We start from the raw sequence: 18,480 nt of genomic DNA on the forward strand, positions 1-18,480 counted from the left end.
CTTCCCATTACAGTGGTTCTCAAACTCTAGTATGCCCAACAACCACCTTGCTGGTTATTAAAAAGATGTATTTCCAAGCCTCATCTGTAAAGATCATGCTCTAATAACATGGTAAGGGCCAGAATACATTTTTTTTTTTTAACAAGCACTTCAGGTTGTTCTGAAGTAAGGGGTCAAAGCCTCAAACAACAATAAGAAAATCACAGAAAAAAATAACACATTAAGAACATGTTGCCTTATAACACTCAGCATGTCACTGGAAATTTTCCAATTCTGCCCCCATATTGGGGCCTCCAATAAAACAGCTACTCACTGCAACTTGCGCGGAATCCATAAATCTCAGTCCAAAATAGTCACTTTCAATAAGGTCCAAGTGGTACATAATCTGATCAAACAGCTCTTGTCCTTTGGCTTTTTTCTGAAATGGTAAGAAAATAAATTAATCAACAAGTGGCTTACAAGATCAACAAGCCTGAACTGAAAATGGTTTAAGTTATAAAACAGCTCTTAAAAAAATTTTTTTTATATCAAAAGTATTACCATGTAGCAGATAATCGGTAAGATGCTATAGTTTTCCAATAAACCATTTAAGGCCAAGAGAACTTGTAATCTGTATGTGCTTTCCTGGACAGTGTTACTTTTCCTATCAACTAACAAATACTATTTTGTACCTACCGCTGTGTATAAGGAGAAAACTCTTATTTTGTCTTGTCAGTTTTTACACCCTACTTTAATGGAGCTTTATAATGTAACTAGAAAGAGAAAATTTAGAAAACTTAAGTACAAATCATACTGAACTAACTATACTTAACAGATTTTAAAGGAAAGATAAACTAGAATTATCAATGAACACTTAGAGAAGATCAGTTTTAAACTGGAAAAGAATATAAGGTAGGAAAGAGCAAAAACAAAAATGAAAGGCAGGAGGGGCTATGGGGCAATGAAAAACTACTATCATCAATGCAGAAGACACCAAATTGGAGGGGGTGGGAGCTGTAGCAAAGAAACTTGTATGGAAAAAGCAGTTTTCAAAGTATGGTGTCAGGACTCCTGATAGTTTTAAAAGAGCCATGAGGTTCTACAATTCTCCCCATGTACCTCAATCAAAACAACATATTGCAAGAGTGAATGCAGAAACAGAAAAGAGAACTTAAGTCCTCTATTAAACCAGACATTTTGCCCAAGCACATAATACATGGTACTCTCCTCACTAAATTATTTTGTTTAGTAAGATAGTTAATTTTCATTAAAAAGATTAGGTTAACATACAAAGGGTATATTATTGCTGTTGTTAAATTGACCAGAAGATAGAAACTAAAACTGAGAACTTTAAAAAATATTTAATTGGTAACTACAGATAGATATAACCCATATAAGCAAGAGCATTGTCGGGATCGTCAATTTTGAACAGTATCATGATTTATTCTTGAGGACACTTGCACCCACTATCTGAGTCATTGCATCACACCCCTAGGTCAGGGGGCAGATACTTATGATTAAGTCATAAAATGGAGTGCAGATCAACACCTGAATTCAAATCCCGAACCCTACTCACCCCACCTCAGTTATTCTTGTACCGCCACATTGGCAGCTCCTAATCCACACCACAGCCACTGCCACCACGGATGTGCACACATGCGAAAGCACACACCCATTACCAACACTCCTTCCCTACAGCTTTCTAATTTTTCTCTTTATTTCCTAGATTTCATGATCTGTCCTTCATTAGTTACTCTCGGGGGTGGAAGCCAGCAGCTGGCTTACTCCAAAAACAGCAAATCCTGTATGGCCAAAGAAAATGAACAAGGTAAAAAAATGGTCAACAATGTGAGACTTCTACAAAAGGCCATGAACTCTAAAACCCACATGGGCAAATAAATGAACTTATTAGAAATTTGGACATATTTGTTCTATTAACACAATGCAAACAGAAATATGGACAAAGGAAAAGACAGTCATTACTGGAAATGACAAAGAACACTTTTCATTTTAAATCACACTTATAATAATGAGTAAGCCCAAAGAAGCACTGCCAACAAACTTTAACAGAAAATAGCAATTATGCTGAAATTTGCAAATGGCAATGACCCTAAAAGGAACACAGAATATTTCTAAATTATAGCAGGATGCCACAGAAGTCTTCTGCTGCATTCATTTATCTGGTACCAAGCTTACATGCTACCATCACCTTAATTCCGAGATGTATTTGTAGAATCAATTTCATAGTCCATCAATGTGCTATATTTGCTTCAAAGACCACAGGGAAGTATGGCTAAAAAACTACTCTCATCCTTTTTCTGCCGAAGTATTATTTGCCAGCCTCCTGAAACAAGATAATTATGTTCTGAGAAAAGAGAAAATGGGCTTATGCAAGTAGGTGGCTTCTCCTCAAAATAAAAACGTCGCAAGGGCATGTACTGCCCCTTTATAGAGGCCAATTACAGGCCAACTAGGAGTGAACACAAGGCTTTTAGCAAGTTCCTGAGGTTAATAACACTCAAGCTAACAGAAACCTGACATCTCAAACAAAAAGTCTCTCAAAACATGTTCATGTGATTTTAAGGGATAATGTGAATATTTTTAAAACTTTCATCTGGAGTCTAGTCAGCAAAAGGAAGAACTATACCATTTCATGAAAATAAAGACACAGACAAGAAGTAGGTAAGTTAACTGCAGTTTGTTTATTTCAGAAAGACTTCTAAGTCTAACTCAAATAAAATGCATTATTACTGACAAGTTGGAAAATGTGGTCTTGGTGATATTATTCTAGGTGGGTGAATACCTAACTCAATCATAATTTTAAAAAATAATTATCAATCTGTTAGTATCAACCTTGGAAGCAGTTCCTGAATCAGTTGGTTCTGTCCTATTCTATATCCTCTTAACAGTGTTTCAGTTCATTATGCACTTCACAGCTCACAGGAAATATACACACTTGACATAATATGATTCAACAATTACTGGACAGACATGTATTATGCATTAGCTGCTAGTTATACAGATGAATATGCTTATATATCTTGCCGTCAAGCAATCACAAAGCTCTTAGCTAAGAATAAAAGCATATACAACTAATTTAAACAAAATATGAGTACTATTCTTGAGGTATAAACAAAATGCTGAAGAAATGAGGATAATGGTAACTATGTTTATTGTGGTGAGCATTTAATAATGTACATAACTGTCAAATCACTATATTGTACACCTGAAACCAATAAAAATAAAGAAAGACGAAATGAAGGAGAGTTAAGTATGACTGAAAGTACTGAAAGCTTCAGAGGAATTTTTATTTAAAATTGGGTCTGGAAGGGTTAACAGAACTCTGCAACCCTAAGTAAAAACAAAATAAACAAAGATGAAATCTTGACAGTATGTGGTGGGGTTGAGGGAAGGGGCCAACTGGAGACATGCAGTAGTCAGAAGACAGAGGCAGAAGCTGCCAATGTGCTTTTTCCAAAAGCTGCAAAACAGAACATTCCTCTGATCTTTAAAAATCCTTTAATTATTCCTCTTCCTCTACAGATTAAAGTGCAAATTCTGGGCCATAAACTAGAGTCTTTACTAACTGCTCCTTGCTTACTTATCACAGTCTTATCCACATACAGTCCTGCCACTCCTGCACTTTTACCTGCTTATTATTTCCCCAATAATTACTGAGCCTTAGCCAAATGGAGTTCTTTCTGGTTAGCACATCTTCTGTGTCCCTAATGACCTCTTGACTCTGGTTTCTCAAGAATCAATTCATCTGAGTTACTTTCAATAATCCTGACAGAAGGAACCTTCCTTCTTCTATACTACTTTGTTCCTGTAATTCTGGTCAGTATAAAGCCTATGCAAAGGCACAGGGTTGTAAAACAGTCTACCATGTCTGGGCCATAGTAAGAAGGTCCAGTATGACCAGAGTATGTGGAATATGGATGTAAGAGCCTTCATTTGAGGGTCAATATTGTTATTTATTTTTATATACCCTTTCTCCTGGCAGCTACTGAAAACAAACTAAGTAGAAAAGTGAAAACAGATCCACAGCACTGATCCACTCCAAATTCATACTTTCTCCCATTCTGTGTCTTTTTATTTTCTTGCTGCTATCCTTTGAGGCACAAAATCTAGACCAGCACTAGCTATTTACACTCTTTCTTCCTCCTAACCAAGTATTCCAGCCTCTTTCAGAGCCACTCCTCACTTCACATCTCTTTTCCGAAGATTAAGACCATCATCTACTCTCTTTTTATCAGCATTCTTTCTCAGCTAAGATGAATAGTCTCCCTAGAAGGTTCCTCCTATCATCTTCACCTTACATATATAAGCCAATTTCTGAGGAGCATGCTCCCTATTCATTCAAATAAACTCAGGCCTTCCCTACACGGCCATTCTCTAGCTACTGTGTTATCTCCTTCCTTCCTTTTACTGCCAATTCTCATGGCGACCCCCCATTTTCCCTTCAGCATGTCCCCCCAAAACTAAATAATACTTAGTTTTATTAAGCACAAGGGACTATAAATCCAAAGAATGTAAGATTACTCCCAGTAACCTTCAAACCCTCTAACACCTGGCTTCCAAAAACATCATCCCACTGAAGCTCTTTTCTCCAGTTCACTCTTTCACTCCTCTCTCCAAGACAGCTGCTACCCTCTCATGTTCTTCCACACAATCAATAGTACCCTCTACAAAGTTAAAACCATGTTTTACTCCTTTCTTATTTTCATCCCCTTCCCTCACCAAACATTCCTTCCACCACAATCCTCCTGCCACTAATAGTCCACAGCCACACCATCTTGTGCGCCTTCATTACTGTACTGTCTGCAGGCTTGCTTTTTTTTCTGTAATGAGTCAAGAAGCATATCACCTCTAAATTAAGCCTGTATGTCTACTTATCATGTCTCTTGACCATTAAAAAAAAACATAAGTAGAATAAAACACAAATACACAAAAATCCATGCATTCTTTTTTCAAAACAGCTTTGAGATATAATTCACATTCCATACCATTCACCCACTAAAAGTATACCATTCAAAGGAATATTCACAGATATGCACCACCATCACAATTAATTATAAAAAATTAAAAAGAAATCTTGTATCCTTTAGCTATTGTGCCCCCAACCACCAACACTGTTCCCTCAGTACCCACCAATCTGCCCTAAGCATCACTAATCTACTTTTTATTTCCTACAGATTTCTCTATTCTGTACTTTCATGTGAATGGAATCATATAATGCCACAGTAACTTCTTTGATTGATTTACAAGCTTAGTATTTCGAGCTTACTATGTGGTCTATTATGACTGGTTCCTTTCACCTGGCATCACGTTTTCAAAAGTTCATCTGTGTAACATGCATCAGTACTTCACTTCCTTTATAGCTAAACACTATCCCATTGTATGGTTGTAACACATTTTGTTCATCCATTCATCTGCCGATAGACATCTGGGTTGTTTCTCTTTTGAGTATTAAGGGTAATGGTGCTAGGAACAGCTGTGCACAAGTTTTTGTGCAGACATATGATTTCAATGCTCTTGAGTATATATCCAAAAGTAGAATGCTGGGTCACATGCTAACTATATTTGATCACTTCAGAAACTGACAGAGTGTTTTCTAAAGCATCTCCATCAGTTTACCTTCCTGCCGTACCGGCATCAGTTTACCTTCCTGCCAAAAAGTGTAAAAGGGTTCAAATTTCTCCACATCCTCAACATTTTCTTTCTTTTTTTTTTTTTAGATAATTATTTTTTATTGAAGGGTAGTTGACACACAGTATTACATTAGTTTCAGGTGTACAACACAGTGATTGAACATTTATATACATGATAATTCTAGGTACCAGCTATCACCATACCAAGCTGTTACAATATTTTGACTATATTCCTTATGCTATACATTATACCCCGGTTACTTATTTATTTTACAATTGGAAGTGTGTACTTTTTTTTTTTTTTTTGAGGGCATCTCTCCTATTTTTTTTGATCAAATGGTTGTTAACAACAATAAAATTCTGTATAGGGGACTCAATGCTCAATGTATAATCATTAATCCACCCCAAGCCTAATTTTTGTCAGTCTCCAATCTTCTGAAGCATAACGAACAAGTTCTTACATGGAGAACAAATTCTTACATAGTGAATAAGTTACATGGTGAACAGTACAAGGGCAGTCATCACAGAAACTTTCGGTTTTGATCATGCATTATGAACTATAAACAGTCAGTTCAAATATGAATATTCGTTTGATTTTTATACTTGATTTATATGTGGATACCACATTTCTCTCTTTATTATTATAATTTTTAATAAAATGCTGAAGTGGTAGGTAGATGCAAGATAAAGGTAGAAAACATAGTTTAGTGTTGTAAGAGAGCAAATGTAGATGATCAGGTGTGTGCCTGTAGACTATGTGTTAATCCAAGCTAGACAAGGGCAATAAAACATCCAGGGATGCAGCAGATTTCTCTCAGAACAGGGGGGCGGGGGGGAGGTTCTAAGCCTCACCTCTGTTGATTCCCAATTTCTCACCTGATGGCCCCCCTGAGAGTGTGCCTGTCTTAGGTTGTTCCTCCCTTGAGGAATCTTACCCTTCTCTGGCTAACCAGTCATCTTCCGGGGCCATACAGGGAAACGTAAAGTTGGTAAGTGAGAGAGAAGCCTTATTGTTTGAAAAGGTTAGTTTTTTACTTCTTTGCATATTTATGCCCTGTGGCTTCTATGCCCAGCATTTGTCTTGAGGTATCTTTACCACTTGGAAGAATTGTGATACACTTACCTGACATTTTCATTTCAGCCTTTCTAGTAGATATGAAGTGGTATATCATTATGGTTTTGATTTGCATTTCTATGATAACTAATGATGTCAAGCATCCTTTCATATGCTTATTGGCCATCTGTATATCTTATTTGGAGAAACATCTATTCACATCCTTTGTCCACTTTTAAATTGGGTTTTAACAGTTCTTTATGTATTCTAGATTCAGTACTTATCAGATATATAATTTGCAAATACTTTCTCCCTTTCTTAAGAGTCTTCACATTCTTAAGTGTCCATTAACAACAAAAGCTTTCATTTTAATTAACTTAAACTTCAATTTTTCTGAAGTCCAATTTATTTATTTTTTCCCTTTGCTGTTCATGCTTTTGTCATCATATCTAAAAAACTGGTGCCATATCCAAAGTCACAGAAGTTTATCCCTAAATTTTCTTCTAAGAGTTTTATAGTGTTTGTTCTTATGCTTAGGTCTTTGATCCATTCTGAGTTATTTTTTGCATTCAGTATAAGGTAAGATTCGAGCTTCATCAGTTTGCATGTGGCTATCCAGTTCTCCCAGTACCACTTGTTGAAAAGGCTATTCTTTCTCCCAATGAATGGTTTTAACACGCTTGTCAAAAATCAATGGACCATGGATGTGTGGTCTTATTTTGGGGTTCTTTTTCTGCTCCATCAATCTGTGTGTCTGTCCTTGCACTGGTAGCACACCACCTTCACTACTGCTGCTTTATAATAAGACTTAAAACTGGACTTTGTTATTCTTTTTCAATATTGTTTTGGCCATTTTGGGTCCTCTGAAATTCCATATGAATTTTAAAATCAACGTGTCAATTTCTACAAATAGTTTTCTACAAAGCTGGTATTCTAGTGGGGATCATGTTGAATCAGTAGATCAGTGTGGAAACTGTTACCATTTTAACAGTCCCATGTCTTCAAATTCATAAACATGGGATTTTTTCTAATTTATTTAAAGGTATAACTATAGATGGTCTATACCATCAAAGTAGTATATAAAAATTATTATCTATTGGTTAATCAAGCATTTCCTATTAATGTAAAACTTAGTACAATGCAGAGTTTGACAAGACAATTTACTAAATGATACTAAGCTTATAAATCAAAGGAACTATTGCAGCATTTCAAAAGAGAAAACTTTAAAATCAGGCAGTTGGAAATTTCTACTGATGCCTTTATCATATGCTGAAAGGCAATCTCACTGTAATTATTATCATTTTTTAAATTTTTTATTACGGTATTATTGATATACACTCTTACGAAGGTTTCACATGAAAAAACAATCTGGTTGCTACATATAGCCATATTATCAAGTCCCCACCCATACCCCAATGAAGTCACTGTCCATCAGTGCAGCAAATTGCCACAGATTCACTATTTGCCTTCTCTGTGCTACACTGTTTTCCCCGTGATCCCCCATACCATGTGTACTAAACATAATATCCCTCAATCCCCTTCTCCCTCCCTCCCCACCAGCCTTCCCACACACCTCCCTTTTGGTAACCACTAGTCCCTTCTTGGAGTCTCTGAGTCTGGTGCTGTCTTGTTCCTGCAGTTTTGCTTCATTTGGCACTTCTCCTTCTCCACCTGGCTTATTTCACTAAGCATAATATCCTGCAGCTCCATCCATGTTGTTGCAAATGGTAGGATTTGTTCTTTCTTATGGCTGAATAGTATTCCATTGTGTATATGTACCACATCTTCTTTATCCATTCATCTACTGATGGACACTTAGGTTGCTTCCATAGCTTGGCTATTGTAAATAGTGCTGCGATAAACATAGGGGTGCATATGTTTTTTTGAATCTGAGAAGTTGTATTGTTTGGGTAAATTCCAAGGAGTGAGATTCCCAGATCAAATGGTATTTCTATTTTAGTTTTTAGAGGAACCTCAATATTGCTTTCCACAATGGTTGAACTAGCTTACATTCCCACACAGCACTGTAGGAGGGTACCCCTTTCTCCTGCATCCTCACCAGCATTTGTTGTTCTTAGTCTTTTCGATGCTGGCCATCCTTACAGGTGTGAGGTGATATCTTGTTGTGGTTTCAATTTGCATTTCCCTGATGATTAATGATGTGGAGCACATTTTCATGTGTCTGTTGGCCATCTGAATTTCTTCTTTGGAGAACTGTCTCTTCATATCCTCTGCCCGTTTTTTAATCGGCTTATTTGCTTTTGGGGGGTTGAGGCGTGTGAGTTCTTTATATATTATGGATGTTAACCCCTTTTCGGATATGTCATTTACAAATACATTCTCCCATACTGTAGGATGCCTTTTTGTTGTTGATGGTGTCCTTTGCTGTACAGAAACTTTTTAGTTTGATGTAGTTTCATGAGTTCATTTTTGCTTTTGTATCCCTTGCTCGAGGAGACGCATTCAGGATGAAGTTGCTCATGCTTCTATTCAGCATATTTTTGCCTAAGTTGTCTTCTAAGAGTTTTATGGTATCATGACTTACATTCAGGTCTTTGATCCATTTCGAGTTTACTTTTGTGCATGGAGTTAAACAATAATCCAGTTTCATTCTCTTGCATGTAGCTGTCCACTTTTGCCAACACCAGTTGTTAAAGAGGCGGTCATTTCCCCATTGTATGTCCCTGGTTCCTTTATCATATATTAATTGACCATATATGGTTGTGTTCATATCAGGGCTCTCTAGTCTGTTCCATTGGTCTATGGGTCTGTTCTTGTGCCAGTACCAAATTGTCTTGATTACTGTGGCTTTGTAGTAGAGCTTCAAGTTGGGGAGCATAATCCCCCCAGCTTTATTCTTCCTTCTCAGGCTTGTTTGGCTATTTGGGATCTTTTGTGGTTCCATATGAATTTTAGAACTATTTGTTACAGTTCATTGAAGAATGCTGTTGGTATTTTGATAGGGATTGCATTGAATCTGTAGATTGTTTTAGGAAGGATTGCCATTTTGACAATATTAATTCTTCCTATCCATGAGCACAGGATGTGTTTCCATTTATTGATATCTTCTTTAATTTCTCTCAAGAGTGTCTTATAGTTTTCAGAGTATAGGTCTTTCACTTCCTTGGTTAGGTTTATTCCTAGGTATTTTATTCTTTTTGATGCAACTGTGAATGGAACTGTTTCTTGATTTCTCTTCTGCTTGTTCATTGTTAGTGTATAGGAATACCACAGATTTCTGCATATTCATTTTGTATCCTGCAACGTTGCTGAATTCATATATTAGATCTAGTAGTTTTGGAGTGGATTCTTTGGGGTTTTTTATGTACAATATCATGACATCTACAAACAGGGACAGTTTAACTTCTTCCTTGTCAATCTGGATGCCTTTTATTTCTTTGTGTTGTCTGATTGCCGTGGCCAGGACCTCCAGAACTATGTTGAATAGAAGTGGGGAGAGTGGGTATCCTTGTCTTGTTTCCGATCTTAAAGGAAAAGCTTTCAGCTTCTCGCTGTTAAGTATAATGTTGGCTGTGGGTTTGTCACATATGGCCTTTATTATGTTGAGGTGCTTGCCCTCTATGCCCATTTTGTTGAGAGTTTTTATCATAAATGGATGTTGAATTTTGTCAAATGCTTTTTCAGCATCTATGGAGATGATCATGTGGTTTTTGCCCTTCTTTTTGTTGATGTGGTGGATGATGTTGATGGATTTTCAAATGTTGTACCATCCTTGCATCCCTGGAATAAATCCCACTTGATCATGGTGTATGATCCTCTTGATGTATTTTTGAATTTGGTTTACTAATATTTTGTTGAGTATTTTTGCATCTATGTTCATCAGGGATATTGGTCTGTAATTTTCTTTTTCTGTGGGGTCTTTGCCTGGTTTTTGTATTAGAGTGATGCTGGCCTCATAGAATAAATTTGGAAGTATTCCACCTTCTTCTACTCTTTGGAAAACTTTAAGAAGGACGAGTGTTAGGTCTTCACTAAATGTCTGATAAAATTCAGCAGTGAAGCCATCAGTTCCAGGGGTGTTTTCTTAAGTAGTTTTTTGATTGCCAGTTCAATTTCGTTGCTGGTAATTGGTCTGTTCAGATTTTCTGTTTCTTCCTTGGTCAGCCTGGGAAGGTTGTATTTTTCCAGAAAGTTGTCCATTTCTTCTAGGTCATTCAGTTTGTTAGCATATACTTTTTCACAGTATTCTCTAATAATGCTTTGTATTTCTGTGGTGTCCATAGTGATTTTTTTCCTATCTTATTTCTGATTCTGTTTATGTGAGTAGACTCTCTTTTTTTTGTTGATAGGTCTGGCTAGGGGTTTATCTACTTTTTTAATTTTCTCAAAGAACCAGCTCTTGCTTTCATTGATTCTTTCTATTCACTGTAATTATTCTTAAAAAAAAAAAAAGGAACCATTTGACTCAGGAATTCCACTACTTGGAATTTATCCTAAGAATGCAGCAGCCCAGTTTGAAAAAGACATATGCACCCCTATGTCTATCGCAGCACTTTTTACAATAGCCAAGATATGGAAGCAACCTAAGAGTCCATCAGTAGATGAATGGATAAAGAAGATGTGGTACATATACACATGGAATATTATTCAGCCATAAGAAAAAAACAGATCCTACCATTCACAACAACATAGATGGAGCTAGAGGGTATTATGCTCAGTGAAATAAGCCAGGCGGAAAAAGACAAGTACCAAATGATTTCACTCATATGTGGAGTATAAGAAAAAAGGAAAACTGAAGGAACAAAACAGCAGCAGAATCACAGAACCCAAGAATGGACTAACAGTTACCAAAGGGAAAGGGACTGGGGAGGATGGGTGGGAAGGGAGGGATAAGGGCAGGGAAAAAGAAAGAGGGCATTACGATTAGCATGTATAGTGGATGGGGGGCACGGGGAGGGCTGTGTAACACAGAGAAGACAAGTAGTGATTTTACAGCATCTTACTATGCAGATGGACAGTGACTGTGAAGGGGTATGTGGGGGGGACTTGGTGAAGTGGGGAGCCTAGTAAACATAATGTTCTTCATGTAATTGTAGATTAATGACACCAAAATAAAAATAAAATAAAAAGAAGATGTGCTACATATACACAATGGAATATTATTCAGTCATAAGAAGAAAACAAACCCTACCATTTACAACAACATGGATAGAGCTGGAGGGTATTATGCTCAGTGAAATAAGCCAGCAGACAAAGACAAGTATCAAATGATTTCACTCATCTGTGGAGTATAAGAACAAAGAAAAATCTGAAGGAACAAAACAGCAGCAGACTCACAGAACCCAAGAATGGACTAACAGTTACCAAGGGGAAAGGGACTGGGGAGGGATAAGGGGGAAAATGGGGCATTACGATTAGCACACATAATGTAGGGGGGGTCACATGGGAGGCAGTATAACATAAAGAAGACAAGTAATGATTCTATAGGATCTTACTATGCTGATGGACAGTGACTGTAAAGGGATATGTTGGGGGGGATGTGAAAATGGGGGGAGTCTAGTAACTATAATGTTCAAGTAATTGTGTATTAACGATATCAAAATTTTAAAAAATAAAGAAAGAAAAGAAAAAACTGAGATGCAAGTCATTAAAATCTCTCCCCCAATTTTGAGAGGGAAGGGAAGTAAGGAAATGATCATTACTACTAGTATATACTAATTCGAAGTCCACAGATTTAAATTACTTTATTTAATCACAAATAATCTCTTACGTACTATCTACCTTCATCTTAGTTCAATGCTGGCTTGCTACTAGTGACCCTAATCCAATTGGGAAATAAGTATGCTTCATTCAATTTCCAGAATCAGTTGTAAATCTTCTTTCAAAATCATACTAGACTGTTGAGAAGCTAAATCAGAATAAGGGAAAGCCTTTTCTTTTTAGAAATTAATATTCCTCTGGCCTATTTTTTTTCTTTAGTAAGGAAGTTTAGCTAGGAGACCAGTGCCCATTTAATATTCATGCAGGCAACTAGAATTAGTTCACGTACTCTAGGATTTCACCTGCAGAGCTGAAAGGGCAATTGTTCTAGTTCCACAGAGTCAAACCTCAAACTCTTTAAGTTTTTTTCTCTGCAACTGTCTACATGAGAGTTTTGCTAGCATTTCTGGCCTTGATCAAGCATTGCACACACTCTACTGAGCATAACAAGCATAGGAAAACATTCTATACCAGTCACTAGCCATTTGTTCCATTACTTTAAAACAGTGCTGTTTCTCCTCCACAATACACTGCCTCTTTAAAAAGCTCCTTTACAAACTCTACTTTCCTAGTATCAGCCTCTCCATCAAGAAACTTGAGACTTCATACTTCAAATATTAGGTAATAAGAAACTTCCTTCCAGTCTCTTACATAGCAATCTCAAGCTTTTCACCAAGTACCTAATGGTATTTTAATGGACCAGTACACAAAATTCTTAAGATACTTATCAAATAAGAAATGAATATGAAAATATCCTTACAAAGTATCACATCTTAGAAAATCTAACAAACCCTCAAGAAGCCCTTACAAGAAAAAAATGTAAATGCCTTTAAGTCCTCCAGAATCAAAATCCCTAAAAATGTACAGTCTAATGTACAAAGATAATTACTCACGATGACTTCAAATCACTTCAAGAAATCCTGCATCTTTAACTTTATCACATGCCATTATTTAAAAATGTGTAAGATATATACATACTAGTATATTCTATTCAATTAATCAGTATCTTCATTTAAACCAACTATCCAATTCCTTAATCTCTCTGTGAGTTTAAAGTTTCCAGAGAGTACTCATCTATATTGTAGCAGTATCAAGGCTATCATCTTACACAAATAGTTTTATTGTATTTTGGGTAAAATATGTGTACTAAAAAGCATTTGTGAGGAGGGAAGGCAGTACGGAACACTCAATGATGCTTATATCAAATCACACATTTTACAGCTTAGTTATGTAAATGTTTTAATGCAGAACAGACATGCAGGAGAGATTTGTTATTAATAAATACCTCAGAAAGAAATGCAACTCCCTCAAAACTATATAGCTACTTCCATCTCTCCTCAAAAGAAGGCGTGTAGAGAATAAGTTACCCCTTTCAAATACTGGATTTTTTCACACTGTGAGTTATGATTATGTATTGTAACTGTAAAAAAAAATCCCAAACTTGAATATAATTATAACATCCTGTCTTAAAATAAAGATTACAGTGTAGGAAAAACCTGCCCTGGAATCTACAGAAATATGCAGTCAGAACCAAGGGGTATGAAGACAGTTCTCTTTCTCACTTCAATTATAGCAAACTGTTGGTGAAATACTTGCTTTGCAGAAAATGTATACCAATATAAGTATATCAAACTGTTGAGGAAATATTTGCTTTGAGGAAAATGAGGAGTGCTTTGAAAATTACAATTACCAAAAAGCATAGAGAAATAAAGTCTTAACAATGTACATGTACACATTATCACTTCCAAAGATTTTCATTGCTTTAATAATTGTTCAACATGGACCATGAGAAATCCACTAGAGCACACTCTATAACTGCTATCATAAAGAACACACAATAAACATCTTGCAAATGACTTGTGCCAGTAACTGCCCTATCACCTACATGTTGCAGGTAACTGCCACTAATTTTGGAGAAATACTATCATTTCAGGTACCAATGTACATGACCCACGTACCTGACCCACGTACCTGTACGTAACAGTGCCTGATCATTACTAACATTCATTACCTAACTCCTCCAGGAAGTTCTCAGTAGAAAGATCAACTGAAGAAACTCATCTCAGAATCTGAAAAATGTCATAGCAAGACCTACATACCGGCAAGTCCACACTAACATCAGTGCCATCCAGAAGGGACACCCGACATGTGATGACGGACTTAGCATCTCCAGATGCAGGAATGTGTATGGCAGCTCGCTGAGCTTCCCGGAGTCGCTCCTTCTCTGCATGTTTACGCATTGACCGACGCCCAAGTGTTCTTCGGAAGAAGCTCAGCATTTTTGTCACTATAAGAACAAAGAGAAAAAAGTATCAGAAGACTCCCCACAACTTGCAGTCAGAAAAATGGTGTTAGTAATGTGCTGTGAACAATAGTAGGTATACTATTAAAAGGGGCTCCTGGTCAAGTAAACTTGGAAAAAAATAATTAAAACTGGCTACTTTAATTCAAAGTTTTAAAAAACTTTTATATAAAGTAAAGCTGTGGCTTAGAACATTTCTGAACTTACTGAACTATCTGGTAAAAGAGGGCCAACATTTATGAAGTTCATCAAGTCTTTTCAATGAATTATATGTACAATAGCCACAGATCCCAATAAAGATGAGGATACACTACAGTATCCACTGGTGATCACAGTAGTACCCAAAAGTTCCGATTCTTTTTGGGGCATTTGTAATAAAAATACAGAAATAATCACTTATTTCAGCTAAAATACAAGTATAATTCAAATATTACAAGTTCTTATCAAATATTCTGTTACTTACAGATCAACTTAATACAAATGATTCTTTACAATGTCAAATTTAGTTCTATCTCCTCTCTATTCAGAACATTAACGTTAACAGAATTAAAACAGGTATTAGCAATTTTTTAAATACAGCATACATAAAATGTAAACAGCATAAAATCTACCTAACAATCTTCACAATTAAGGGAATTCGAGAAGAATAAATTCAAGTAACTAAGCCAACAAGGAAATAAAAAAGGTAATTATTGATTCCAGAGAACACAAGATGTACAGAAAAAGGAATGTAGTCACAGTACACTATATTACTCGGTCACAGTTTAAATAGCCCTAATACTATAAACACTAAATATCAACCTAACTGTTAATTATAACTTATCAATAGCTGAGGAGAGCTACATAGTATAGGCAGGTGTGGACAGACGGCTAATTTCTCATCTTGCCTAGAATTCAAAAGATCATTCCTAAAACTAAAAATCAAGAAGCAGTGATAAGAGCATGCTATTTAAAATGTGAAACTGGTTGTCTTGAGAAAGGAATAGAATTCAGGAGATAGCTGTTTTTCAAAAGAAGCCTTCAGATTAGGTGATTCAACTAGTACATGTAAAAGCTTAATAAAAATAAAAGCTAATTTTAAAATACTCCCACATTAAAAAAAAAGTACCTATAAATCAGTGATTATCATACACATATTACGAGTCTGAATATTCCTACATAATTGCATAAACTGGCAAAGCCATCATACTTGCTATTTGTATGTTCATCTGCTTAAATCCCAAAGAAATAATTAAAATTTTAGATTCCTTTCAATTGAAAAAGCACTCATACATAACACCTGGCCCAGTCTCTCTCTCCAGGTTTCTTTTCAAGCACTGCTGTTTGTACCTTGTATCCAGTCTCATTTCAGATGCCTATGAACGGCTACATGTTACCCAAACTGTCAGCTCTGATGTCAGAAAATCCCTATTTATTCCTTGGATCTCAGCTCTCTATCTCTGACATCCAGAGTTAGTGGCACCCATTAGTACAGTTCTACTGAACGTTGAGGACATTTTATGGTTTCACTAATCAGATTTTAATTATTCATGTACATATCTGTCTCCCTTACTGTAAGCTCCTTGAGGACACCATTCCTAGTTTGAATAGCTATCCACTCAGCACATGTCATCAAGTACAAGAAATGTTCAGTAAATAACCTTATTTGCATCTCAGAAAAACACCCTGAAGTACTGTTTTATTTTGATGAGTAAACTAAGGGTCACTAAACCACTGGCCAAGTTCAAGATTTAGTAAATAATGAAGACAGGGGCTCAAGCTCTCATTTTCTGGCTCCAAATATTGGTGTGGGCAAGTTGGGGTTCCTATGGCCAGGATCCTGACTGAACTTTAACCACCTGAATGATGTAATTGACCTGTTGTTAAGCTACCGCTTATAGGCAATATAGCTACTATTGCACTATATAGAAAACTTGGCCCAGTGCTCTGGAAGGAGGCAGATACGTTAGTGCTTGACCTACTGCCAGAAGAACAAGCTGGGTAATTAACCCTTTCACCCCGAAGAACATTTGTTGTCATTTTCTTTGGTCACACTGAATCCATAGCTAACTTGCCCAGGGCTGAAACCCATTGGCAAGACAATTGGTGAAGTTAGCAGGGTTCATTGTTGACAAAGGAAAAAGATAGGCTGCCCTTATGGGAGGGGTGCTTCAGCAACTGCCCCCGTGAATGGGTAGACAGTGGATTGCCCCCAATGGGTATGTGGTCTGAGGTGGCTTGCCTCCTGGAGGACTGGGCCCCACCCCAGAACCACAGGCAAGTGGAGGTGACACCTGAGGCAGTAGGGATGGCCCTTGGTAGAGTAAGTAGGCCTTTTGAGAGAGAGAGTGTCCGTGAGACAGTGCAGTGGGGACTGTGGGTTGGCTGCTTCTCACAATATTAAAAAGGTCTAGAGAAGAGAAGGACATGCTCCTGAAAAAGACCCAAGAAATGGCAGCATGAGAACACGAGCTGAAAACTTCTGTGAATTCCCTGAAGAAGGAAATGACATTGAGGCAAGAGGAGGCAGTACAATAATGCCGGCAACAAGGTACCATTGAAAAGGTAAGATTCCTTACAGAACAAGACAACAGTGCTGCCAGGTGCTCTGAAGGAGGAAAAGGCCGTCAAGGAAAAAGACAAACTACTGAGGGAAGTACAGGGGGAGGTGGCAGGAGAATGCCAGCTGCAAAGCATTCTGTAAGATCCTTGAGGACACCATTCCTAGTTCTTTCTCCTAGTAAGGGAGAGAAAGGTGTCATCAGCCCCAGAAATAGAGGAGCTGGGGAAGGATGAAGGGGTGATGCCGGAGGCACTGTCCCCTCCTGTACTGAAAACACATCCAGTGGTTGTAAAGAAAATGAGAGCTTCCCAAGGAGAGGAGCAGCCCCCTCCCCCGGTCATGGAGCACTCTATGCTCCAACCCTATACTCAGGCTGAGCTGGTGGATTTGGGCTCCCAGTTTAGGCAGAAGCCCTCACAGTCAATATCACCTTGGCTCCTGCATCTGTGGGACTTAGGGGTGGATGGAATTGTTCTGTTGGGATCAGAGATGGGAGAGCTGTCTTCCTTGCCAGTGCAGCCCACCTTCAGGCAGCGGTTACAAAGTGCACATCAGACCCCAGGGAATCACCCCCTCCTAAACTGCCTATGGCTGCACTTCATGCTGTGTGACCCAATCCGGGTGATCTACCATCCTCTCCTGTTAGATGGCAGACACATGCTGAGCTCCAACAGGTGTTCCAAGAGCTAGGTCTAAGAAATGCCACCTATAGTCCAGAGAATTATGGCCCAGATGAAGAGATTTTCACTACTGGGATGAAAAATATTGTGCTTCAAACAGCTCCCACATCCCTCTTTGGGTCTCTGGTGGCCATTCTTCCACCTCACTTAGGTAGCCCATACGTGAGGTGACATGTACAGTAACAGACTTAGGAGAGGCTGAAGCAATGAGAACACAGAAAGAAATAAGGTCTGCTACTCACAAGAAGAATTTAAAGGGCCCCATGAAGGTTACAAGGATGCAGATGTGGGTTGATTAAATACAGTAAGGAGCATATGAAAGGAAATTAGACAGAAAGTCTAATAGGATCTTACTAGACTCATGGCAACAACTGAAACCAGAGCAGCAGTTACAGCCATTACGACCAAAGAGGCAGAGGTCAGAGACAGACCCACAGGTCCGCCTTTGTGTTTGCAAGACTTCCTGCTGGAGAGCAAGCCAACCTCACATGAGTCAACACATGAAGATGACTGGGGAACATGGTTTGACTGAGGGGATGGTCGAGGTAATG

At 37.6% G+C, this 18,480-nt stretch overlaps 1 protein-coding gene across 5 annotated transcripts in view; it reads right to left on the reverse strand.

The window, feature by feature from the left end:
* The window catches only part of EPB41L5 (erythrocyte membrane protein band 4.1 like 5), a 229,699-nt gene that overhangs the window by 193,924 nt on the left and 17,295 nt on the right, over positions 1-18,480 (reverse strand). For all 5 annotated transcript variants that reach the window (XR_005056683.2, XM_037001034.2, XM_037001033.2 and 2 more), the window contains exons 2-3: positions 14,505-14,692; positions 314-418 (exon numbers count right to left, since the gene is read on the reverse strand). Coding sequence is in view for 4 of the 5 variants with exons in the window: in XM_037001034.2 (XP_036856929.1) it covers positions 314-418; positions 14,505-14,684 (285 nt within the window). In the remaining variant the exon portion in view is untranslated. The remainder of the gene's footprint in view (positions 1-313; positions 419-14,504; positions 14,693-18,480) is intronic.

The sequence above is a fragment of the Manis javanica genome, chromosome 7, assembly GCF_040802235.1.
Source record: "Manis javanica isolate MJ-LG chromosome 7, MJ_LKY, whole genome shotgun sequence".
NCBI classification, from domain to species: Eukaryota; Metazoa; Chordata; class Mammalia; order Pholidota; family Manidae; genus Manis; species Manis javanica.